Below are 26,556 nucleotides of genomic sequence, written 5' to 3'. Positions count from 1 at the left end.
GTGTTTTGAAGAGGGAAGGGTGGGTGGAGGGGATGTATTAATGATGTAGAGCAAGTGGAAATGTTCTTGACATGTTTTCAAATGTTTTCTAATAGATTGTGGCTCAGTGTTTGGTTTAGGAAAGAAAATGCTTATATAATGTAAAAGAAGTTGCTTCAGATACTGACTTTTGGTTTGTTTTAATATCGTAAATTCAGTAGTCAGCACATTCTTCTCGTCAATACAGGGGGAAAGCAGTGACTTTTTTAAAATAAAGGGAAATAAAAATAAAGGAACATACCTACATTCAGAAGGCTCATTAGCTAATTGGCTTTGAGATCTTGGTAATTTCATCTGGGGCCATGGCAGGGACAATTTAGAAAATGGTTCCTGTTGGGCAGCAGGAAAAAACTTACTGATGATGAATTACATCATGACTCAGCTTCTCCTAGGGGATTCTCTCCTCTTTCTGTTATCAGAAAGATTCTAGCCAGAGCAAACTGCTATAGAACGCAGTCTACATTGAACTTTCTTGCTTCTTAATATAGTTTCAGATCAAACTGCAACTCAGCAGATATAAGCAGCAACTCAGCAGATAGCTGAGAAGCAGCGTAGCTCAGTGGAAAGAGCACGGGCTTGGGAGTCAGAGGTCAGGGGTTTTAATCCCAACTCTGCCACTTGTCATCTGTGTGACTTTGGGCAAGTCACTTAACTTCTCTGGACTTCAGTTACCTCATCTGTAAAATGGGGATTAAGACTGTGAGCCCCACGTGGGACAACCTGATCACCTTGTAGCACCACCCCCCAAGAGCTTAGAACAGTGTTTTGCATATAGTAAGTGCTTAACAAATACCATTATTATTATTATGATTATTGTTATAATCTTTGTGGTGCAAAAAATAGAGAAAAAGCCCAGAGAACAATGCCAACATCTTTGTATTGAACCTGTTCTCACAAAAGCTTGGTGTGCATCAGTAGACCTCTGGAAATTCCCAGGCTAATTCGAGTGTCCTCACAAATTCAGCATGCTCCCTAGGCAAGATTCAGCAAGATCTTTTGATAGGATGGGTGATCGAGTTGGAGTTGCAGAAACCCTCTCTCACCCTTTCCCTATCACTGTCTGTGTGAACCAGGACTGAATGATTGGTCTGTTCCTGTCAAACCTGCTCTATGCTGTCATGGTTAAGAATGAAATGAGGGTCACCACAATAAGCTCACAATCTTCCAGGAAACTTTTTCAGCTCAGCATCATCAACCATTGAGACAGCAATTCAGGAACTTCCAAATACAGAAGAAAGTGTGTTAGAGGCACCAGACCAGAAGACCTGCAAATGTTTATGAATCTCTTTGAAGATGTAGCACAGCTTTACGACCTAACAATAAGTCTGAAGAAAACAGATTTAACATACCAGCCTACACCTGAGAGAGCTAGTACACAACCAAATATTCCATTGTCACCCTGCAACTCAGGTCAGTCAATGAATCCACCTACCTAGGAAGTTCATTGTTCAACAGGACACTGAGAGAAGAAATGATAAACTGAGTCAGAAATTCCAGCCTGGTCTTCAGAAGACTGCAGGTGGTAGCAATAGGGCATCAAGTTCCAGTCTGTAATGATGTCCAGTCCTCTGTAAAGCTGGGAAGCCTGGATTTGCTACAGGTGACATTTCCAGCCTGGAGCAGTTTCATCTGCAGACCATTCTCAACATCAAAGAGTAGGACAAGGTCACTGACAATGAGGCTCTAAAACAGGCAGCCCACCAGCACCAAAGCCATGCCCAGAGAACTCTGCTCAGCTGGGTGGGACAAGCGATGCTAGTGGACAACAGCAGAATACCCAAACAGCTGCTCTCTGGGAAATTGGATGGAGGCACTCTCTACCTACGATGCCATAAAAATATTATAAAGACCTAGGGAAGCACAGCTTCAAAGCGAGCTCTCAATAGAATGTGGGGAAAATACCATAGCAGACAGAGAAGTCTGATGGGTGGTTGGCTCTCCTAGAGCGGAGGCTTCCTAAAAATCGGAACATAATGCAGGGTTGAAAATAGAGAAAAGACAGATGTGAGATAAAAAAGCACAACAAGGAACTAGCCTTAGTTGTAAACCATGCAAGATGGTGTAACAATCTTTTGACAATCTTCAGCCATGTGGGATCAGTACAACACTGGAAGAGTCATCTTTGAGTACCCAGGACATCTCTATAGGGTGTGCAGATGACTGCAACCTAAGGGTACACACCCAAGAAGATATGTGAAAGATTTTAAACCTCTTTGCTGAATCAGCTATATATTAAGGATTAATAGTAGGCAAAAAAAAGAGGTAATATATCAGCCTGACCAAAAAAACCACAAACCCTATACTGGAAATGCAGAAATAGCTTCCATCAAAGAGTTGTATTACTTAGGCACAGAATTCTACTACTGACCAACATTACAAAGACAGAATAGGAAGCAGAAATTTGAATCAGGAAGGTTAGCACGTCCTTTAGCATCTGTTAGGGTGTGGCGCCTGTGTGGTTTCAGGTTAAGTTTCTACAGAGCTGTAATACTCCCCGGGTTTCTCTATGGGGAACTTCCATCAGATGCCACATCTGAATCTCTGAGCCGTTTCTTCAGGGTCATTGACAGGTTATACTCAACATCAGGTGGCAGAGCAACATCACAAGCAGTGAAGTCTTACAATTGAAGCTTTGTGCTGAGCCATAGTGCTGGGGATATATGCGAGGAGAATGGTGACTATTGCTGTCCCTGCCAAATTAATCTTACAGTCTGAGGGAGGTTTGTGAACAGCCAAAAAACTTGGCAACTAACAAGTAGAGATTTTTGAGAAGCAAGAAACTAGATCAAGAACCAAGATCATGTCTTCTAACTCTACTGTATTCTCTCAAGCATTTGGTAGAGTGCCCTGCATAGAATTAATGCTCAGTTAATACTATTGATTGATTACCTGATTGATTGTCCATTTATTGTTGTATTATAGTCTCTCAAGTCCTTAGTACAGTGCTATGCACACAGTAAGTGCTCAGTAAATATGATTGATTGATTGATTGAATGAATGAATAACTGAGTTGCTTAAGAATGAAATGAAGTCTGCCCAAGCAAATCTGTGGGAACAAAGAAATCCCCAGCCCAGTTTAACAGGATTGCTTATAGTGAGTTCTAGGTTGATACAGCAGAAAAATCTTTGGAAACCATTTTTTAAAAGCAGATTTTATTTACAGAGGAGTATGGCCTAATACAAAGAGCAAAGGACTGGAAGTCAGGGGACTCGGGTTCTAAAGCGAGCTCCGCCACTTGCCTGCTGTGTGACGTAGGGCAAGTCTTTTTACTTTTCTGTGCCTCACGTTCTTCATCTGTAAAATAGGGATGAGATACTATTTTCTCTCCCCTTTAGACTGTAAGGCCCATGTGGGACAGAAATCATCTGAGCTGATTATCTCGTATCTACCCTAGAGTTCAGTACAGTGCTTGCACATACTAAGCATTTAACAAATGCCACAGGCATTTATAGATGAGACAGCCCTCAGATAAAAGGGAAGTTGAAGGAACATAAATCCACTAAGGAGAACTTATAATAGGGGCCAATCATTTACCTCTGGACTCTCCAGAACTACCAGGGAAGACCCACTCAGAGGGAAGAGGTGAGATTTAGCCAGCAGGAGAAGTTTTTAAGAGGATGTGTGTATTGAGGCAGAAAGGGAGATTCTTAAGGATTTCCTATTACAACCCAACCCACACACTTCACTCCTCTAATGCCACATGCTCACTGTTCTCCTATGACCTCTCAATCCCTGCCCTCCACTAAATCCATCCCAGTCCTCTCCTACCAACACATCTCTCCCTCCCCTTCCTCCACCCTCCACCTCCCCACCCCTTGAGCCATCTCCACTCCCTCCCCCACTCCATCCCTGTCATCCTACCCAGTACCTCCCGTGGTCCCCCTTCCCCCTGTATCAGCCCCCGTTAACTCACTCCCATCCAAATCCTCCCCACCCTAGCACTGTCCTTTCTCCCAGAATCTCCCATACAGCCTTAACCATGTGCAGCCTGCAGTATACACCCCTCCATCACAGGGAAGCTTCCCTTCATACTTGACCTGTTTCTGACCCAGGGACCTACTCCTCCTCACCATCACTGAAACCTGGCTCTCCCAGATAACACAGCCTTCCCAGCTGATCTCTCCAGAGGGGGCCTCATCTTCACCCACTCCCTCAGACTCACTGGGAAAGGGGGAGGTGTTGGCTTCCTTTCTGCACCCCAATGCCGCCTTTTCACCATTTCATCTCCCCATCCCTTTCTTTCCCTTCCTTCTAAACCCATATCATCCACCTTTACCACCCACTCCAGATTCTATTAACAGCCACCTACAACCACTCTGGTCCCACTTCCAACTTTTTTGATCCTCATTTAGATCCCTTTTTCACATTTCTTCTCTCCTTCTCTACCCCTACATTGATCTTGGGAGACTTCAACACTCACAAATATGTTGGTGACCACCCTTCTGCTGCCCACTTTATATCACTACTCAACTCCACTTACCTCCTACTCCACTCCACCTTGCCCACTCACTAAGTTAGGAAGCAACTAATTGTCCAACTCAATTTGCTTGTATCCCCCTCAGTGCTTAGTACAGTGCCTGGCACACCATTTAACTTGGACCTACACTCGACCTCATCATCTCTAGCCAATGAACAATCTCTACCCTTACCAGTTCTGAAATCCCTCTATCTGACCACAGCTTCCTTACCTACCTTCTCCCTATAAATCTATCCTGTTCCCCCACAGAGACCTCTGATCTTTAGACCCCGTCCAATTTTCTCAAGTCAACTTGCCCCATTTAGCCTCTGTACCCAAACTACCTTCCCTTGATGACCAAATTGATGCTTTCAACACCACACTTTTTACTAAACTGAAGTCACTCGCTCCTCTATCCCTTCACTGATCATGTACTACTAACCCACAGCCTTGGATCACCTGCACAGTCCACCTCCTTTGCTCTTGTGCATGAGCTGTGGACCACTGCTGGTGAAAATCTGGATATCAGGTCGACATGGTCCTTGCATGCTTTAACTCTGCCCTCTCCTCTGCCAGACAATATTCTTTCCCCAACCTTATTGACACCCCTCTCCTATGAATCAATGCCTTATTGTGGCAGGAGAGCTTGTGTACACCAATGAAGCTTAGAGCTATGCCATTGAAAGATATTCTCTTTCCAGGGTTACCCATAATGGAAAAGTCCAAGATGAAGTGTCCAAGTGAATTCACTTGTGCTGGGCAGCAGTAACATGGGAAAGAGTCAAAGGTGGATGATCAGGTCATCAAAATGTTGATCAAAGACAATGGCAGAGACCTAAGTTTTTACTGCATGGAAGAAGCCAATGGTAAACCACTTAAAAAACCATATTTTTTAACAAAAAAACCTTTACGGTTACATATACCAGAATGGCTACATATATAGTATTGGAAGATAAGCCCCTCAGGTCATTAAAGCACTCATTTAGCTACTGGGGATGAGTAGATGATGTCTCAGAGTCATGGGTGTTTGTGACATGTCTGGAATAAAGCCTCTGGGCCCTCTGGTTGCTGATAATAATGTTGGAATTTGTTAAGCGCTTCCTATGTGCCGAGCACTGTTCTAAGCACTGGGGGAGATACAGGGTCATCAAGTTGTCCCACGTGAGGCTTACAGTCTTCATCCCCATTTTACAGATGAGGTAACTGAGGCCCAGAGAAGTGAAGTGACTTGCCCACAGTCACCCAGCTGCCAAGTGGCAGAGCTGGGATTCGAACCCCTGACCTCTGCCTCCCCAGCCCGGGCTCTTGCCACTGAGCCACGCTGCTTCTGCCATGCGAGAAATGAGTATATGATGCTGTAAAGATACCCTTATCATTGGAGCATGAAAATGTGAAGAGTGTGAACCAGGAAATGCTGGAAATAGTTAAGAATAAAATAGACTGATTGAAGATAGACATCCTAGGAATAAGCAAACTGAAATGGACTGGTATCGGGGATTTCCAATCAAATGAGCACATCATCTATTACTCTGCAAATGCTGAAAAAAGAAGAAATGGCATAGTTGCAACTGGGACAAAGAAAATTGCTAAGACAGTTATCGGTCATTGCTGTCAATGACCAATTGATATCCATTAGATTTAGAGGAAACCATTCAATATGACAATACTTCAGGTTTACATCCCAACCACAGATGCAGAACAAGAAGAAATAGACAGGTTTAATGATGAAATGCAGAGAGCGATTGATAAAAGATGCAAGTAAGATTTGTAGATTATCACTGGGAACTGGAATGCAAAAGTTGGCAATGGAATGGAAATGAAGGTTGTTGGAAAATATGGCCTTGGAAATAAGAATCAAGCCGGAGATCGACTTCATTGATTTCTGTGAATCGAATGTTTTTTTATTGCCAACACCTTCTTCAACTAACTTAAACAATGACTATACATATGGACTTCACTGGATGCACAGTAGACAAATCAAATAGACTATTTTATTTGTAGAAAGAGATGGAGGAGTTTTATTTTGGCAGCAAAAACAAGTCCTGGAGCCGATTGTAGCTGTTAATGTGTAAATCGAGGTTAAAGCTTAGAAAGATCAATCATGCCTTATAGTTGCCTAAATATGACCTGATGAATATTGCCCCTGCATTTAAGGATCACGTAAAAACCGATTTTAAAGGATTAATATCACAGACAAGGAACCAGATAAAATGTGCATGGAGATTAAAAATGTCATCAGGGAAGAAAGAAACATAATATTGCAAAAGGTCAGGAAACAAAAGAAGCCAAAATGGATGTCGAACATAACTCTGGAAGTAGCCAGAAAAAGGAAGGAAGCAAAAATCAGAGGACAAAAGAATCTCATTAAAGAAATGAGCTAAGAATTCCAGTGTTCTGCCAGAAAGGACAAACAGCAATATTATAACAGCATATGCAAAGAAATAGAAGTCAATAACAAAAGCGGATGGACAAGATCAAGGGAACACTTCATCTTCAGATTAGCTTTGTTGAAAGCAAAGATGGACTGATGATAAATGATGCCAATGGAATCAAACAGAGATGGAAGAATTATACGTGGGAACTATACCAGAAGGACAGTAAAGTACAAGAAGTATTTGAAGAAATTCCTTATGAATTAGAGCTACTCATCATGAAAAGTGAAGTTAGATCAGTTTTGCACCGTCTTGCCAAAAACAAGGCATCTGGTTTTGATAGGCTTCCTATTGAGGTGTTTCAGGCAGCTGGAGAAGAATCTGTTAAAGTCCTTACCAAATTATGACAACAGGTTTGGCTAACCACTCAATAATCATCTGACTGGTCACTTTATGTTCCAATACTGAAGAAAGAAGACATAACTAAATATGACATTCAACGTAAAATTTCCTTGATCTCACATGTCAGCAAGGTAGTACTTAAAATCATATCCTATTGAATGGAGAGCTACATGGAATATGAATTGTCCCATGTTCAAGCAGGATACCAGGCAGGATGAGGGACACAAGGCATTATCACTGATGTCCAATGGTTAATGGAAAGGTTAGGAAATATCAAAAGAAAGTCAACATGTGCTTCATTGATTACAGCAAGGCCTTTGTCTGGATCCTGAGAAGCTCTGTAGCACATTAAGGAAAATGGACATCAGGCCATTTAATTACATTAATATGTTACCTGTATGTCCGACAGGAGGCCACAGTAAGAACAGAATATGGAGAAACTGATTGGTTTCCCATTAACAAGGGTGTAAGACAAGAAGTATTTTATCGACTTATCTGTTCATTCCTGATGCTGAATGCATAATGAGGGAAGCTGGATTGGATGAAGATGAATGGAATGTAAAGATTGGAGGAGAGAGTATAAACAATCTTCATTATGCTCATGATACTCCCTTACTAGAAGAAAATGAAAAAATTTGAAGGGTTAATTATTCGAAGTCAAGGAGCAGAGCAAAAAGATGGGCCTGCATTTGAATGTCAAGAAAGCAAAGATCATGACAACTGGAGTTTTAAACCCATTTATAGTGGTTGGAGAGAAGATTGAAATAGTTGACAGTTTTTTTCTCCTGGGATAGATAATCACTAACAAAGGAACGATAAGTCGAAAATATGTGAAGGATTAATGTTAAGAAGACTTTCTATGAAGAGCCTGTAAAAAATCATGAAATGTGCTGATGTAACAATTGCCACAAAAATACAAATTGTCAAAGCTATGGTATTCCCAGTGACAGTGAAAAAAAAGCTGGACAGTGAAAAAACAGGATAGAGAGAGAATCGATTATTTTGAAATGTGGTGTTAGAGAAAGGCTTTTGCAAATATCATGGACTGCCTGAAAAACAAAAGCGTTCTGGAGTAAATTAAACCAGTGTGGTCTCTAGAATGCCAAATGACTTAGATTAGCATATTTTGGACACATCATCAGGCAGACTAATTCTCTAGAGAAGACACTAATGTTAGGAAAAGTCCAAGAAAACTTGGAAGAGACGGACCAGCATCTAGATGGACAGAAACTGTGAGAATGATCATGGAAGAGTCATTAGCAAGGTTACAGATTATGGCAGAAGATAGGACATTTTGGAGGAAGTATGTCCACAGAGTCACTATGAATTGGAAATGACTAGACCTGACCACATGCTTTATTGAGAAAATTGAATATATCAGATATAATCTCCCTAAAATCTGCCCTGCTCCTCCTCTCCAGTTCCTCCCTCCTCCTGCCCCTTCTTCAACTCTCCCATCCTTCCCAGCAATATCTCAAAAGGAGATCTCCTGCCTGCTCTCACACACCCTCCACCTGCACATCCAACCCCATCTCTTTTCTCCTTATCAAAACACCTGACCCCTCCTTTCTTCCCTCCCTCACCACTGTCTTCAACTGTTTGCTTTCCAAAGCTTCTTCCCCACTGCTTCCAAACATGACCATGTCTCTCCAATCCTAAAAAAAAAACTCCCTTAACCCCATAGCTCCTTCCAATAATTGCCTATTCCCTCCTACTGCTCCTCTCCAAACTCCTTGAGCAAGTTGTTTGCACCCACCATTTCAAATTCCTCTCCTCCAATTCTCTCCTTGACCCCCTCCAATCTGGCTTCCATCCACTTCACTCCACAGAAACCACCCTCTCAAAAGTCACAGATAATCTCCTTACTAAATCCAACGGTCTCTACTCCATTCTAAGCCTCCTCAACCTCTCAGCTGTCTTGGACACTGTCGATCACCCCTTTCTTTTGGAAAATTATCCAATCTAGGCTTAACTGACAATGTCTTATCCTGGTTCTCGTCTTATCTCTCTGGACGCTCATTTTCAGTCTCTTTTGAGGGCTTCTCCTCTGCCTCTCATCCCCTAATTGTGGCTGTCCTTCAAGATTTAGTTCTGATCCCCTTCTAGTTTCTATCTTTAAGCATTCCCTTGGAGAACTCATTCACTCACATGGCTTCAACTACCTCTTCTAATGCAGATGACACCCAAATCTACATCTCCAGCCCTGATCTCTCCCTCTCTGCACTCTCATATTTCCTCCTGCCTTCAAGATATCTCTACTTGAATGTCTTCTCAACACTTGGAACTCAACATGCCAAAAACTGAACTCCTTATCTTCAAACCTTCAAACCTCCTTATCTCAGGCCAAACACTGCCTTCTACAAAAACATTCAGGTCATGATTCCACATTCCTCAAGAACCTCCAGTGGTTGCTCATCAACCTCTGCATCAAACAGAAACTCCTATCATTGGTTTTAAGGCAATCAATCAAATTGACCCCTCCTACCTCACTTCACCGCACTCCTACTATGACCCAGCCAACAGATGTCAATCCTCTAATGCTAACCTTCTCACTGTACTTCGATCTCATCTATCTCGCCACCGGCCTCTTGCCCACATCCTGCCTCCAGTCTGGAACATCCTCCCCACTCATATTCGACAGACAATGACTCTCCCCCACTTCAAAGCCTTACTGGAGGCACATCTCCTCCAAGAGATCTTCCCTAAGCCATTGTTTCCTTTTTTTCAACTCCTGCCTGTATCACCCTGGCTTGCTCCCTTTATTCTTCCCTCCTTTCAGCCCCACAGCACTTATATACATATCTGTAATTTACTTGTGTGTATTAATATCTGTCTGCCCCTCTAGATGGTGTAGGGAATGTGTTTGTTATATTGTTATATAGCACTCTCCCAAGTGCTTAGTACAGTGTACTGTGCTCATTAAGTGCTCAGTAAATGTGATTGACTGACTGACTGACTGTTCCTTGATCTTATCTATTTCACTGCTGACCTATTGCCTAAATCCTACCTCTTTCCTGGAATGCCGTCCCTCTTTGTATCCAACCTTCTACTCTCCCCATCTTCGAAGCCTAATTAAAAGCACATCTCCTCCAAGAGGCCTTCCCTGACTAAGCCCTCATTTCCTTTTCTCTCACTTCCTTCTGTGTCACCCTTGCCCCTGGATTTGCATCCTCTATTCAGTCCTCCCTCAGCCCTCCAGTACTTATGTTTTGTCTTATGCTGTCAAGTTGTCTCTGACCCATAATGACTCCATGGCCGCTTCTCTCCCAGAATGTCCCACCTACATCTTCAATCATTCTGGTAGTGTATCCTTAGAGTTTTCTTGGTAAAAATATGGCAGCAGTTTACCATTGCCTTCTTTCAAGTGATGAACTTGAGTCTCCACTCTCTACTCTCTCCCAGGCTGCTGCTGCCCAGTACAGGTGAGTTTTGACTTGTAGCAGATTGCCTGCCACTCACTAGCCACTGCCCAAGTAGAGGTATGCCTTTGCCCAGCACTTATGCACATATCCATGATTTATTCATCTATATATATTAATGTCTGTCTCCCTCTCTAGACTGAAAGCTCACTGTGGGCAGGAAATGTGTCTATCAACTCTTTTCTACTGTATTCTTTTCTACTGTACTTTCTTGTACTTTGCTGAGAAGCAGAATGGCTTAGTGGAAAGAGAATGAGCATGGGAGTCAGAAGACAAGGGTTCTAATCCCAGCTCTGCCACTTATCTTGTGTGTGACCTTGGCAAGCCATTTAACTTCTCTTGCCTCAGTTACCTCATCTGTAAAATGGGGATTAAGATTGTGAGTCCCATGTGGGACAACCTGATTACCCTGTATCTACCCCAGTTCTTAGAACAGTTCTTGGCACATATTAAGCACATAACAAGTACCATAATCATTATTATTATTATTACTTTCTCATGCTCTCAGAACAGTACCTGCACCCAGGAAACACCAAATATACTATTATTGTTCTCATCACTTTTATTATTATTATCATTATTATCCTTATTATCTTAGTTGTCTCTCAGGGTCCTCACAGCTGTGAGAATCTGTGGGGGACTCCAAATTGCTATAAATGGGCAGCTCAGCGGCACCAGGTGTGACAAGTGAGGAAAATGGACAGTGGAAGGCTACCCAAACAGCTGCTGTAAAGGGATGTGCAATTGAGAAACAAAAGCAAAGAGGACAGAGGAAGTGACTTGGGACTTAGGGATTTGTAAAACACAGTCTCAGCCTATGTTGCTTCTTAGCTGATCCCCCCTCCCCACCCCACCCCCCCATATTCCTTGACTCCTCACTGTCTTTTAACTTACATTCAATCTGTTGTCAAATCCTGCTGGATTTTCCTTTACTACAATTCCTGGATCTGCTCCCCTCCTCTCCTCCCCGCCCTTTCCCCTCCTCCCATCCAAATGGCCACTACCCTGGTCCAGATAAGCATCCTTTCCAAGCCAGACTTCTGTATCAACTACCAACTCTATTGTATCACACTCTCCCAAGTACTTAGTGCGATGCTCTGAACATGGTAATAATAATAATAATAATGTTGGTATTTGTTAAGCGCTTACTATGTGCAGAGCACTGTTCTAAGCGCTGGGGTAGACACAGGGGAATCAGGTTGTCCCACGTGGGGCTCACAGTCTTAATCCCCATTTTAATCTTAATGCTCACAGTTTTAAGGCTTAAGGCTCACAGTCTTAAGGCTCACAGTCTTAATCCCCATGGTAAGCACTCAAAAATACCACTAATTGAGTGATTGATTAATATTGATCACCCATATTCTGTTTTCTCACCATTCCAATTCATACTTCACTGTGCTGCCTCAACTATTTTCTAAAATGTCATCGTGTGCATGTCTCACCACTCCTCAAAAGCCTTCAATGGTTAACTATTCCTCTTTGCATCAAACAGAAAGTGCTGAAAATTGACTTCAAGCCATTCTACCAGGTTTCTTCCGCCTACCTGTCCACTCCCTTTTCCCACTGTACCCTAGCTCACACTCAGTATTCCTTCCCATCTAGCTTCACTGTGCTTCATTCTTAACTCTCCCCACTTTGATCTCTAACTAATGCCCTTTCTTTTATGTAAAACTCCCTCACCTTGGGCCCAACTCTCCCTATATGCAAAGCACTTCTGAAGTCATATCTCCCAAGGAGGCTTTCCCCAGTTAATTTTTCTCCTTCCCAAATCTTATCCTCCTAGCTTCCACCTCAGCACTCATTCAGGTATTCATCTTTCTTCCTCCTAACAAAAATTATTTTGTGTCTGTTTCCCTCTTAGATAGTAAGGTCTTTGAGGGCAGGGATTGTGTCTTTCACTCCATTGACGTCTCCCCTGTTCTCAGTGCAATGTTATGGACACATTAGGTTCTCGGTTTGCTTATTGATGGATTGGAGGAGTAATAATAATGATAATAATGATGGTATTTATTCAGCACTTACTAAGTGTCAGGCATTGTGCTAAGCACTGGGGTGGATGCAAGCAAATCAGGTTGGATGCAGTCTCTATCCCTCATGGGACTCACAGTCTTAATTCAAGGGTGCAGGGGCAGGAGCTCTCATGGGAACTGTCAGGAAAGAAAATTATGCCAGCATTTGTGGAAAAAGTTAAAAATAAAGAAAAAGAAAGTAACAGCACCCAGCAGTCCTGGAGGAGGAGGGTTCGGGGACACACCCTGAATGGACAAAGGAGGGGAGAGGAGGGAAAGTGGCCTCGAGACAAGGAAACTTGAGGGGGAGCTTTCAGTTAGCTGGGAGGGAGAGGCAACTGAGAGTTGGCACTGGGAAGGGGACAACAAAACTGAGAGGGGATGCGCCAGGGGATGAGCCGCAGATGTCAGAGTCAAGTCAAATTTACACTGCTGTTGCATTACCGTGCCATCTGCTAGTACCACCTAGGAAAAATAATAATGTGCTTCGTGCCAAGCACTGTACTAAACACAGTGTAAGAAGCTGACACATTCCCCTTCCTACATGGGGCTCACTGTATACAGCAGAGAGAAGAACAGATATAACTCCATTTTTACAGATAAGGCCCAGAGATGTTAAATGACTTGTCCAAAGTCACACAAGAGTCAAGTAGGGGAGCTGGGATTAGAACCCAGATCTCCTAACTCCCAGACCTATGCTTTTTCCACTGTGCCTTGCTACTCCTCATCTAACAATATCCCCGTATGCTGCAATGTGCGAGCTGTGCTTTATGGTATCTATCATTTATTCTGTCCTCTATGTTTTGCTTCTACTATTTGTCCCCACTCTTACTGACCCCTAAATTTCTACCCATTATCCAGTGAACTGATAAAAGAAGTATATAAAGCCAACACTATCACCTACCTTCCTGGATCATTTCTTAGCTGCATCAATGCACCTTCATAACCTTCTTGATTATCTTAGTGCAGCAAGAGATGCCCGGTAGACTCTGATACAGCTTTGATGTTTCTCCACTGTAGGTCTCAGGCCTCAGGATCATGTATGGCGTGTGGCCTCAGTTTCCCTGGGGATTGCTCTGGTCATGCTGCTGGTCTCCACTCTGTGTTTGTACCTGAAAAGTAAGTGCTTTTGCCTGGGATGCACCACAGCAGCTCTAGTTTAATTTGTTTTCTCTTTCAATCCTGGACTTTTGGTCTACTCAATCAGTCAATTAATCGATGGTATTTATTGAGCACTTGCTGTGTGCAGCACACTGTACAAAGTGCTTGACAAATTACAATGCAACAGAGCTGATAGATGTGATCTCTGACCAAAGGGGAGACAGACCTTAAAATAGATTAAGGAGAGGGAAAACAGTAGAGTATAAAAATATTTAAGATAAGTATTGGCCTGCATACTGAATAACCCCAAGCCCCTTTAGTGTGACAGGGAACAGAGGATGGAGAAAGGAGAGCAAGGCAGGTTGATAAGGTGTGCCTCAACATTCATTCAATTGTATTTACTGAGCGCTTACTGTGTGCAGAGTGCTTTACTTGGAAAGTACAATTCAGCAACAAATAGAGACAATCCCTACCCAATAAGGGGCTCACAGTCTAAAAGAGGGGAGACAGACAACAAAACAAAACAAAGCAAATCAGGCATCAATAGCATCAATATAAATAATTATACATACACACATATACATCATTAATAAAATAAATAGAATAATAAATATGTACATATGTACACAAGTGTTGTCGGGGGGAAGTAGAACAGGGGGCAGAGTTGGGCTGATGGGGAGGGGAGGAGAAGCAGAGGAAAAGGGGAGCTTAGTCTGGGGGGCCCCAGAGCCCCAAAGCAGCATGGCTCAGTGGAAAAGAGCCTGGGCTTCCGAGTCAGAGGTCATGAGTTGGACTCCTGGCTCTGCCACCTGTCAGCTGTGTGACTGTGGGCAAGTCACTTAACTTCTCTGTGCCTCAGTTACCTCATCTGTAAAATGGGGATTAACTGTGAGCCTCACGTGGGACAACCTGATTACCCTATAATAATAATAATGTTGGTATTTGTTAAGCGCTTACTATGTGCCGAGCACTGTTCTAAGCGCTGGGGTAGACACAGGGGAATCAGGTTGTCCCACGTGGGGCTCACAGTCTTAATCCCCATTTTACAGATGAGGTAACTGAGGCACCGAGAAGTTAAGTGACTTGCCCAAAGTCACACAGCTGACAAGTGGTAGAGCCAGGGTTCGAACCCATGACCTCTGACTCCAAAGCCCGTGCTCTTTCCAGTGAGCCACGCTGCTTCCCCAGCGCTTAGAACAGTGCTCTGCACATAGTAAGCGCTTAACAAATGCTAACATTATTATTATTAACTCTCTGGACAGCTGTATTGGAGGCTGATGATCTTCCCCCCACCCCCGAGCAGTTCTGGGACCAGTAGTCTCCATGCTGATGGTCCCCCAGTGACACCCCTCTCCTGCTCTCTGCAGAGCCCTGTTCTGTAGTTACCATCCATTATCCTTCCCAGTACTGTGAAGGCCAGGAGACCAGCACCTGATGTGTGGGGAGTAGAAAAGGGGTAGGGGCTGCTGGGGAGTGGAGAGGAAAAGAACAGCAAGATGGGAGAAAGGGAAGACAGAGAATGAGAGGAAGAGACTGCGTTACCAATGCCCATTGGAAACAGGAAATAGGTCCAAAGACAAAGGCTGTTCTCGCCACCTGGTGAGTTATCTTGTCTCTACCCTAGCACTTAGTACAGTTTGGAACGCCATGCACTTAGCAAGTACCATAATTATTATAAAAATATCTGCTTCTTCCCCAACACATGAAGCACATGAAGTTCAGAGAGTCTAACGTTCTTATAGCGGAGGGAATCCATGTGGCTGACCAGTGGACCCCAGGAGGGTCTGGGGCTTTGTGGGCCTGAGCAGAGACAGAGGGACTCTCCTGTGAGAGCAGAGCTTCCACATTCTGTGAGGCCCCCAAACTCAATAGGTGGGTTTGACCTCTGCGCTGAACTGCTGGGATCCGTGAGCAGAGAGGAGCACTCCCTCGGGGTGGTGGGTGCCGGAAAGGGAGAGAGGGAGAAGGATCGCTATGGGACAAGGGATGGTAAGTGATGACAAGGGTTGTGGATGGCTTGAGCAGGCCTGAACAGCCACAAGGAAATAGAGGGCAGGATACTGAGATGCATTTCCTCCTCTTCCTCCTCGTTCTCTTCCTCCTCTGGCCCCCCGTGACTCTCCCTCCATGAACGCGGCTGCTGCTGCCCCAGGCCCCATGATCATCACCACTACCACATGCTGCACTGTGGATTGGCCTCAACATGACGTTAGCCAGAGCCCGGGCTGGGTCGTCCCCACTGCCACTGAGGCTCTTGCTCTAGGCCTGGAAAAGGATGGAGATGCCGTGGAGGCCTCACACACGAGAAGGGATAGTAGTTGAAGTTGTAGCCATTTTATGGGGCAGCCATCTCCCCTACTGACCTGGAAACCATTTTGTTCTGTCCCCTAGTAAGTGTTCCCCTCACCCCGACCCCTGGAAGCTCCTTCAACCACCTGCCTGCCAATCACCAAGCAAGAGCATAGACTGGGGAGGGTGGATAAACAGCGGTTGATGGCCTCCCCACACCAGCCTGTTAATCCAGCCCAGGGTCCATCCTGGCAATGATGTTATTGCATGGTAATTGCCTTGTTATTGCAGCCGGCATGATCCCCATTCAAGCTGGATTTCTGGATGTGGAAATGATTCAGGTCCTTGTGGAAACTTAAATGGGATCTTTAATGACTGGAAAATGTCCATGCCTGAGAGCCCTGGGATCCACAGGCCCAGGAGTTCTGAGCCAGTTTGGGTCAGATCCAAACCCAAGTTGTTCAGGGGAAGACATGCTGTACCCATAATAAAGAGAGGGATCCTGGGTACTCAGAGTTTGCTTTTGCTCTGTTTCAACAGATTCATGGCTTGAAGCAAGAGTAGGGGTGAAAGAGGGAAGGAAGAAGGATAATTTTCAAAATTTTGCAGTCATGATTTCATCCTCAATCTGCAGGTTAATCTTTTAACATTATTTTTATTTTATCAACCTGCCCCAGAAACCAGTCTAGCCTAATGGAAAGAGCATGGACTTGGGAGTCAAAAGACCTGAGTTGTAATCCATACTCTGCCAATTACCTGATGTGTGACTTTGGGCAAGTCACTTAACTTCTCTGTGCCTCAGATGCCTCATCTGTAAAATGGGGATTAAATGCTTGTTCTCCCTCCTATTTAGACACATAGTAAGCACACAGTAAATTCTATAAAAAACAAAAAGTGTCCCTGGGCCTCACACCCTGCCTGGTCGGGGCAGTGAGTCTCTCCTCCTTGGGACAGGATTCACCCTCCCCTTAATCCAGGAAAACCTCCTTTCCCTAACCAGCCTTGGCCATCTTCTCCCATGCCCACACACCCACCATCACTCTGTGACATCTCAAACCCTGAGCTCCAGGGGACAGAGATGACACCCTTTCCATCCTACAATTCATTCTAATTTTCTCTCCAATTTCATTTGCAGCCAGTGAGGGAAGTAACTGTGAGAATGACTGGGTCCCAAAGGTTTCCTGTGAAGATGATCTTGGCAACGAGAGCTCAGCAAGACTTGCAGCCCTGAAGAAGGAACTATGCATTGGCCAACAGGGTGAGGAGAGACCGTGAAATGTTCAGAAAGCCTGCTCAGAAACCCCAGATGGACAGCTTGAATCACATAAGAGAAAATAAGGAAGGCAGATGCTTCAGGGGCTCTTTATTGAACTGGAGGAAATATCTTCACTCCATTTCTTCCTCAGAAAGGTGTTTCATCAGAGAAATTTCAGGCCCAGGTTAGTGGGGCCCCTGGAGAGAGCAGGGGTTAGTGGCAAAGAGGGAGACTGTAGGGGTGAGGAAAGTGTCACTGGGGGTTGGGAGATAAGGCACAGACAAGGGGAAGGCAGAGACCTGCTGCTTCAGCCCCTGGAATAACCCTGCTCCCGCAAAGCTTGCCAGATCCAAGAGGGCAGGGGTCATGTATACAAACTCTACTTTTACTGTACTCTCCCAAGTGCTTACTTTGGTGCTCGGCACACAGTAAACATTCAAAAAATACCATTGATTGGTTTATTGATCGATTGATCAATTTATTGAAGAGATAGGGGATGGAGAGGAGGGTTCCAGGTTAGAGGTACTGGAAATCACTTCCTTTCTAATTCGAATCAGAATTGGTGTCATCAAGAGGTAGATCTGGGAAGTAACCTTCCTAGCCCAGCTGTTCTCCTCCATGGAGGTCTCCAGCAGCTTCTGGAAGGAGAGGGCTCGGGGAAAAGGTGTTTCTGTCGCCCTCCCTTTTCTGCCACTGCCTGCTTACCCCTCCCACTCCTCCCTGGTCCTCCAAGTTTGCTGCTGAGGGATGGTGGGACCCTCAGAGGATCCAGCATCATTCACCCAGAAGCTCTTCCCCTTCGAATCAGCTGCAGACAGGCATCGGCCATGGCAAGGTCAGTAGTTTGGGTGGACTGGAGAGGGTCCAGATGTCAGAGGTCTCCTTAATAATAACAATAATAATTGTAGTATTTAAGTGCTTACTATATGCCAAACACTTTACAAAGCATTGGAGTAGATACAGAGTAATCAGGTCCAACATGGGGCTCACAGACTAAGTAGGAAGGAAAACAGATATTGAATCCCCATTTTGCTGAGAGGCACAGATAAGTTAAATGACTTGCTCAAGGTCACACAGCAAAGGTGTGGTAGAACTGGGATTAGAACCCAGTTCCTCTGACTCTCAGGTCTGTACTCTTTCCATTAGGCCATGCTGCTTCTCTCTTTGGGGCCAGAGCAGAATTTTGAAGGGGAAGTGGGTGAAAGTTAGATAGCAGGTTACGAAGTTATGGACAAAAAGCTTTAATACAGAGTTGGAGGTGGAGAGCATGGTATCTGTGATGTCACAGGAGGTGCAGGGCCTGGTAATGATGAGGTCCAGTTGGGGAGTGTCCAGTGTAAGCTGGATTTGAGCAGGTTATTATGTGTAAGGGAACAGTGGAAAGTCATCAGGACAACAAACAGGAAGGGCCTGGAGGTCAGTACAGTAAGAGTTTGAAAGGAAGGAGAGGCAGTAAACTTCCCATCTTCTAGGCTGTAAGCTCAGTGTGGGCTGGGAATGTGTCTGTTTATTATTGTAGTATACTCTCCCAAGTGTTTAGTACAGTGTTCTGCACACAATAAGAGCTCAACAAATACACCTGAATAAATGAATGAACTCATTAAACGGATCTGAAAATGCAGAATGGAGGACAGTAGATGAGAACAGCTGGTAGACAATGGTTGCAGAGCCATATCCATCTCAGAATACAAATGGCCACATTACTTGTCCATCTTCATAATGTGCCACCATCCCAACCATCTGTCCTTGTCCTTCCCCCAGGTGCCATGTGTGAGCTCTGCCCCCCAGGGTGGTGGCTGAACAGCAGCAGGTGCTACTTCTTCTCAGGAGAGCGGCGGAGCTGGGAGGCCAGTGCCAAAGATTGTGCTGACAGAAAATCCCGGCTGCTGGTTCTGGAGGATGAGGCTGAAGCTGTGAGAACTGGAGAGATGTCAGGGTCCCAAATGGCGAACAAAACTACTGTGAATTGCCATGTTTAACTCAATATCAGCCAATTCTCCTGAGTTGTAGTTATCTTCTTCTGGAATGACCTTGAGGAATTCCATTACTCCAGGGAAGTGGCTTAAGGAGAATCAGACCTAGTGTCATTCAGGTCCAGGCATTCAGCATAACCTGACTGAACTAGAGAATTAGCCTCCTCCCTCGTTCCCTGCTTCCAGTCTCTCCCCTCTCCACCATGCATTTTACTCTACTGCTTGGATCATTTTTCCAGAGAGTCATTTTGTATAAGTCTCTGCCCCTCCTTACAACCCATCAGGCAGGACCCATCTACTGCATCTAGTAGAAATTCCTGAGTTTAGCCAACCATTAGTCTCAGTCAACAACATACTGGGGTCCTTGAAAGGAAAACCCACCACAAAACCCACAATTTCCCTGCCCCAGTATCCCAGCATAGGAGGCATCCACATGCCCAGAAGTCCAGAGCAAACCCAGGACCTGGGGTGGGGGTGTTATTCACGAAACTTCCTTTTTGTCTGATCCAACATCCCCCACTTCTCCCTGGTTCTGTCCCAAATAAGAGTGTCCCCATCTCTGAAGTCACTTCTTTGGTGGGCTAGGGTTCTGAGGTTTTTCAATATCATCTGGAATTTCCTGGCTGAGGTTCTCCTGGTCCTTACGATAAATCATTACCATTTCAACTGACATAACCTTTGTGTTTGAAAATTCTTATCTAACCATCTAGGGAAAGGAAGGGGTCATCCTTATTTTCTTGTCTTTTTGTGATTGCTATTTTCTACCCTTCAATAATAATGATAATAATAATAATGATATTTTAAAGTGCTTACTACATGCTGAGCACTTTTCTAATTTCTGGGGTAGAAACTTTTCTAATTTCTGGGGCTCACAGTCTTAATCCCCATTTTACAGATGAGGAAACTGAGGCACAGAGAAGTTAAGCGACTTGCTCAAGGTCACACAGTAGATACGTGCCTCCCCATTTTATTCTTTAGTGTTTATGGTTTTGACCTTCTTCTTGAGGTAATCAGTGCATCTTGCTCTTGTCCACTTCTCAGTCTACTGAACAGTAAAGATAATCCCTTCTTGCTTCCAGTAATTGTTCTGATTGGATAATCTGGACCAATACACTCCATTTACTCGTTTGCCCCCATCAGTAACTTCCCTTCCCTTCTTTTGCTCCATTTATTATTTTCTCCCCAACAATGTTGGGAATCACAGCCTCCTAGAGCAGAGCTCTCACTCCTACCTATCTACTCTTTCTAATCCTTTCTAATCCTTTCTAATCCATTTTGCACTCTTGGTCCCGGTCAGCTAATCTACACATTGTGCCTGTGCCTATTCAAAGTTCTCATCTTTCTGGCCTCCAACCCCTTCTTCATCTTTTTTCTCCTGCCTGTTACTCCTTTCTCCTTCAGATTCACCAGGCTGCATCTTATCCTATCTTCCTAGCATTTCTGAAATCCCACCTACCTGAGGAGGCTTTCCCAATTAATTTTTCCTCTTCCTAGGGTAGAGTAGTAGTAATAGTGTTTATTTAGCACTAACAATGTGCAAAGCACTGTACTAAGTTCTGGGAGAGACTATACAAGTGGGAATTAGATACAGTCCCTGTCCCCCAGGGAGCTGACAAACTTAGACCCTTCCAACTATGATCTCAGTACTTTCATGACACTTCTGTATTTATTGCACTTTTGTTCATAAAGACATACATTACTATTTTTGCATTTGTTCATGAACACATGCATCTTAAATTCTCTTCATCCTCCTATTTTAAATGTATTTGGATAGTTTCTTCCCTTTTAGATTATAAACTCTTTGAGGGCAGGGATCATGACTACTTACACTATTGTACTGTTTTCTCTCAAACACTTAAAACAGTGCTCTGCACCCAGTAGGCATTAAAAAAACACCTAATCGAGAGTTTCTTTCCCTTAAAGGTCAGCACTGAGCCCTGAACTGGGGAGGGAGGAGATGGGGTTGGTTGAGGGACTGTCAGGGCTCAGCCTCTTTCCATTTACTCCACAGGTTGAAGTCCCTAGGATGGGGCCAAGAGATGAGTACTTCTGGATCGGGTACAAGTATAACATGACCCAGAGAACGTGGACGTGGCTGGATAATGCTGGATTTTCTGGATACAGGTGAGCCCCACTGCAGGTCTGGGATGCTGCACTGAGCCAGGTAGCATAAGAGGCACAGTGGTGGAGACTTTCATAATGACAACTTCAATGTCCATTACCCTTTAAACATCCAAGTCCATTTCCAACTTCCCCAGACCAGAACCCTGCCCTTGCTTCAGCCTGCCTCTAGGAGTTGTTAAGGGTAGGAGGAAGGTCCAGAGAGAGGCTTCCTGAACTCAACCTTTACTGAAGAGCATGGGAACAGACACTCCACCAGGTGCCAGGCTGGTTGTGGTCCAGGGGGGAAAGGAGAGCTTCAGAATCCCGCCCGTTGCTACACTGGGTGAAAGATGCAGCATGGTCTAATGGGAAAAGCACATGACTAGGAGTCAGTGGATCTAGGTTCTAATCCCAGCTCCACCATATGTCTGCTATGTGGCCTTGGGCAATCCATCACCATCATCATCAAGGCTATATACTGAGTGCTTCCTGTGTGCAGAGCGCTGTACTAAGCTTGGGAGAGCACAAAGCAACAGAGTTGGTAGACATGTTCCCTGCCCACAACAAAATTACAGTCTAGATAATCGACAATTGATTCATTCATTCAATCGTATTTATTGAGCACTTACTGTGTGCAGAACACTGAACTAAGTCCTTGGAAAGTACAATTCATCAATAAAGAGAGACAATCCCAGCCCACACCAGGTTTACAGTCTAGAACGGGGGAAACAGACATCAAAACAAGTTAAGCAGCATCTATATAAATAAATAGAATTATAGATATGTACATATGTACACAAGTGTTGTGGGGCAGGGAGATGGGGCTAGCGCAAAGGGAGCAGGTTGGGACAATGCGGAGGAGAGGGGGAGCTGAGGAAAAGGAGGGCTTAGTCTGGGAAGGCTTCTTGGATGAGGTGACCCTTCGGTAGGGCTTTGAAGCAGGGAAGTTTGGTGGATTTGAGGAGGAAGGGTGTTACTTAGAGATTGACTGAATTCACTGGATTCAGTCAATCGTATTTACTGAGCACTTACTATGTGCAGAGCATTGTACTAAGTGCTTGGAATGTACAATTCAGAAACAGATAGAGACAACCCCTGCCCAACAACAGACTCACTGTCTAAATGTGGTGAAGGAGAGAGATGAGTCTATAATAAGGCAAGGTTGCAGGTTTATGAGGCAGGAAGAATAGTGACTACAGTGATGGGAAAGTTGTTGGGAGGGGAGAGTTTAGGAAGGAAGAAGGAAGACGAGAAGTTCAGTTTTGGACATGTTGGACCTGGGAGTCAGAGAACCTGGGTTCTTATCCCGGCTCTGAAACTTGTCTGCTACGTGACCTTGGGCAAGTTAGTTATTCTCTCTGTGCCTCAGTTCCCTCACAGCAAAATGAGGATCCAGTATACGTGTTCTCCTTCCTATTTAGACTGTGAGCCCCACCATAGTCTTCTATCTACCCCAGCACCAGTTACAGCACTTGGCACATGGTTGGTTCTTAACAAATACTACAAATATCTTGGATCTACCCCAACATTTAGTACAGTGCCTGGCAAATATTCATTCATTCATTCAGTTGTATGTATTGAGCGCTTCCTGTGTGCAGAGCTCTGTACTAAGCGCTTGAAATGTACAATTTGGCAATAGATAGAGAAAATCCCTGCCCAACAACGGGCTCACAGTCTGAAAGGGGGAGACAGACAGCAAAACAAAACAAGTATACAGGCATCAATACTATCAAAATAGATAAATAGAATCACAGATATATGCACATCATTAATAGAGTAATAAATAATATATATAAATATACCCAAGTGCGGTGGGAGGGGGAGGGGATAGAGCAGAGGGAGGGAATGGGGGGAGGGGCAAAGGGAAAGGGAGGGCTCAGGCTGGGAAGGCCTCCTGGAGGAGGTGAGCTCTCAGTAGGGCTTTGAAGAGGAGTTAGTTTGGTGGATGTGAGGAGGGAGGGCATTCCAGGTCAGTGGTAGGATGTGGGCTGGGGTCGATGGCAGGACAGGTGAGAAGGAGGCACAGCGAGGAAGTTAGCGGCAGAGGAGCAGAGTGTACGGGATGGGTTGTAGAAGGAGAGAAGGGAGGCGAGGTAGGAGGGTGCAAGGTGATGGAGAGCTCTGAAGCCAAGAGTGAAGTTTTTGCTTCATGCGAAGGTTGATAGGTTGATAGGCAGCCTCTGGAGGTTTTTGAGGAGGGGAGTGACATGCCCAGAGCACAAGTGCTCAACAAATAACAAAAAAAAGAAAAAAAAAGATGCTGCCCACCTGTGTCTCTTAGGCACATTTATTCTTCCTCACCCCCTCCAGTTTCTCCTTTTCCTCCTCTTTTTAACGGTGCTTTTTGTCATTGTGGCTCAATTCACAGGAAGTCATGCAGGCCAAGAATACAAACAAATTTAAGAGAAATTTGAACCACTGAGCTCGAAGAGGAAAATTTAAGGATGTTAATTTATTTATTCAATAGTATTTATTGAGCGCTTACTATGTGCAGAGCACTGTACTAAGCACCTGGAATGTACAATTTGGCAACAGATAGAGACAATCCCTGCCCATTGACAGGCTTACAGTCTAATCTGGGGAGACGGACAGACAAAAACAATAGCAATAAATAGAATCAAGGGGATGTACATCTCATTAACAAAATAAATAGGGTAATAAAAATATATACAAATGAGCAGATGAGCACAGTGCTGAGGGGAGGGGAAGGGAGGGGGGAAGAGCAGAGAGAAAGGGGGGGAAAGGGAGCTTAGCTGAGGGGAGGTGAAGGGTGGGGCAGAGAGGCAGCTGCAGAGGGAGCAGAGGGAAAGGGGAAGCTCAGTCTGGGAAGGCCTCTTGGAGGAGGTGAGCTCTCAGTAGGGAGTTAGGATGTTAGGAGGTCTCCCTAACCATGAGGATGAATATCCAGGAGGGAAACAATCTCCCATTTTCTCCAAATATTCAGTTGTCATTGTTGGGGGGTAGAATCCTGGGCTGGATAGAGCATTGGTCTGACCCAAGAATATGATTTCTTACGTTCTTAAATCCACATCACCTGAGGGTTTAATCTTAATTAACCTTACAAATGGGATGAAGCTAAAGGGTGGAGCTAAGATCTGGGAACAAATGTGTGAGAGAGTGGAAGTACTCTTTCTTCCTGTCAGGACTGACTGCCTGGAGAGAGGATCGGAGGTAAAAGAATGAAAAGTGACAGAGAACAGCAGGGCATGAATGGTGACGGAAAAGCTGGAAAGAGAGTTACCTATGGAAGTTTGTATGTGACTGTAGAAGATCCACCTGGCTGAAGTCATCTACTTCAGCCTCTTTTAGGCTTGGATGTCTGGAGTGTATCCGGGGTCCTAAAGACCTCCTGTTAAGAGTAAATGTAGGAGCATTTTTAGGGTCCCCATTAGTGTAAACTGAGCTTGTCCCTTAGTCTGCTGACCCCACTCAATTGATCGCAGAGGCTTCCCACTTCCAAACAGCAAGGAAAGCATCCAGGGTCCAGCAAGACAGTCCTAACTCTTCCAAGGGCTTGATCATTGGGGCATAGATGTATACATACCCATCCTCCCTTCTGTGAAGATCTTATCACTTCCTATTCCTGGACTCTTGGTATAGTGCTTTCTCCAAAATTCTTATGAGTTCCCCAAGCACAGAACATGCGAACACCACTGGTTATGAAAGGATACCAATATTTACTTTCTTAATGAATTAACGTGTTACCCCTGAACCACTCTGGTAGCCCAGGATTGATTGCCTATCCCCGATTCTAACAATTCTCCTTCAGAGTATACTTCACTGTAGCCAATCAGTGGGTTGCCTAATGGATAGAGCTTCCTGAGGTGGATGGGAGAGGGACAAGGCAAGGGAGCGATTCCATCCCAAGCCTCGCACTCCTCTCAGTCTGCAGATGGGGGAGTCAACTACAGCTGTGAAACATGAATAAAAAAAAAGTTGGGAGAAGAAATGAGCAGTGGAAGAAGCATATTTGGGGGCACAGGGAGGAGTGGGAACGTAAGGGAGCTACAGTGAAGTTGGGAAACAACTTCTAGAGCCTTGGGGAATTAAGGGTGGAGGTAAAATCAATCAATAAATCAATTATTGATCTCTTGCTGTGTGCAGAGCGCTGTACTAAGTGCTTGAGAAAGTACAAAACAATAGTGTTGGTAGACATGACCCCTGCCCACAAGGTGATTACAGTCTAGAGGGGGAGATAGACACTAATATGTTACTGGTATGTATTTAAATACCGTGGGGCTGAAGGTGGGTTGAATATCAAGTGTTTAAAGGTCTCCCCCTCTAGACTACATGCTCGCTGTGGGCAGGGAATGTATCTACCAATTGTACTCTCCCAAGCGCTTAGTACAGTGCTCTGCACATAGTAAACACTCAATAAATACCATTGATTGACTGATTTATTGATTGATTCATTAAAGGGTACAGTTCCAAGTTCTTAGACAACAAAGAAGGGGCAGGGAGTAGGGGAAATGAAACCTTAGCCTGGAAAGACCTCTTGGAGGAGGTGTGATTTTAGTAAGGCCTTGAAGGTGGGGAGAGTGGTGGTCTACCATACATGACTATAAGCCCATTGTGGGCAGGGATTTTCTCTCTTTATTGCTGAATTGTACTTTCCAAGTCCTTAATACAATGCTCTGCACGTAGTAAGTGCTCAATAAATATGACAATGAATGAATGAATGAATGAATGAATGAATGAATGAATGAGAAGGGAATTCCAGGCCAGCGGGAGAACAACGGGCAAGGGATCAGTGACAAGGTAGAGTTACAGTGAATGGTTTGGCATTAGAGGTGTGACGTGAGTGGGCTGGGTTGTCCTAGGAAAGCAGCGAGGTAACGTAAGAGTGGGAGAGATTATTGAGTTATTGAGTGCCTTAAAGTCAATGATGGTAAGGAGTTTCTAATTGGAGCGAAAGTGGATGGACAATCACTGGAGATTCTGGAGAAGTGGGAGACTTCTTTTTCCATCACTAGGTGGAAATGCCAGGAAAGTATAAAATGATTATGTTACTTTAGCTGAAATAATGTCAGCAACCCTATAGTCAAAGTTCATTTCCCTTTCCAGATTTGACTGAGAGGTCTCTGGGCTCTTTCAGAGCCTCTCTCTCTCTCTCTCTCTCTCTTTCTCTTCCCTCACC

General features: G+C 44.5%; 1 protein-coding gene across 3 annotated transcripts in view; it reads left to right on the top strand.

The window, feature by feature from the left end:
- The window catches only part of LOC114817769 (killer cell lectin-like receptor subfamily F member 1), a 49,684-nt gene that overhangs the window by 8,204 nt on the left and 14,924 nt on the right, over positions 1-26,556 (top strand). For all 3 annotated transcript variants that reach the window (XM_029081864.2, XM_039914571.1, XM_039914572.1), the window contains exons 3-6: positions 13,719-13,817; positions 17,224-17,346; positions 19,105-19,256; positions 21,328-21,440. In XM_029081864.2, the coding sequence (XP_028937697.1) occupies positions 13,719-13,817; positions 17,224-17,346; positions 19,105-19,256; positions 21,328-21,440 (487 nt within the window). The remainder of the gene's footprint in view (positions 1-13,718; positions 13,818-17,223; positions 17,347-19,104; positions 19,257-21,327; positions 21,441-26,556) is intronic.

This window comes from Ornithorhynchus anatinus, chromosome 17 (assembly GCF_004115215.2).
Source record: "Ornithorhynchus anatinus isolate Pmale09 chromosome 17, mOrnAna1.pri.v4, whole genome shotgun sequence".
Lineage (NCBI taxonomy): Eukaryota > Metazoa > Chordata > Mammalia > Monotremata > Ornithorhynchidae > Ornithorhynchus > Ornithorhynchus anatinus.
Note: the sequence above shows the minus strand (reverse complement) of the source record. Positions and strands in the feature narration are given on the sequence as shown.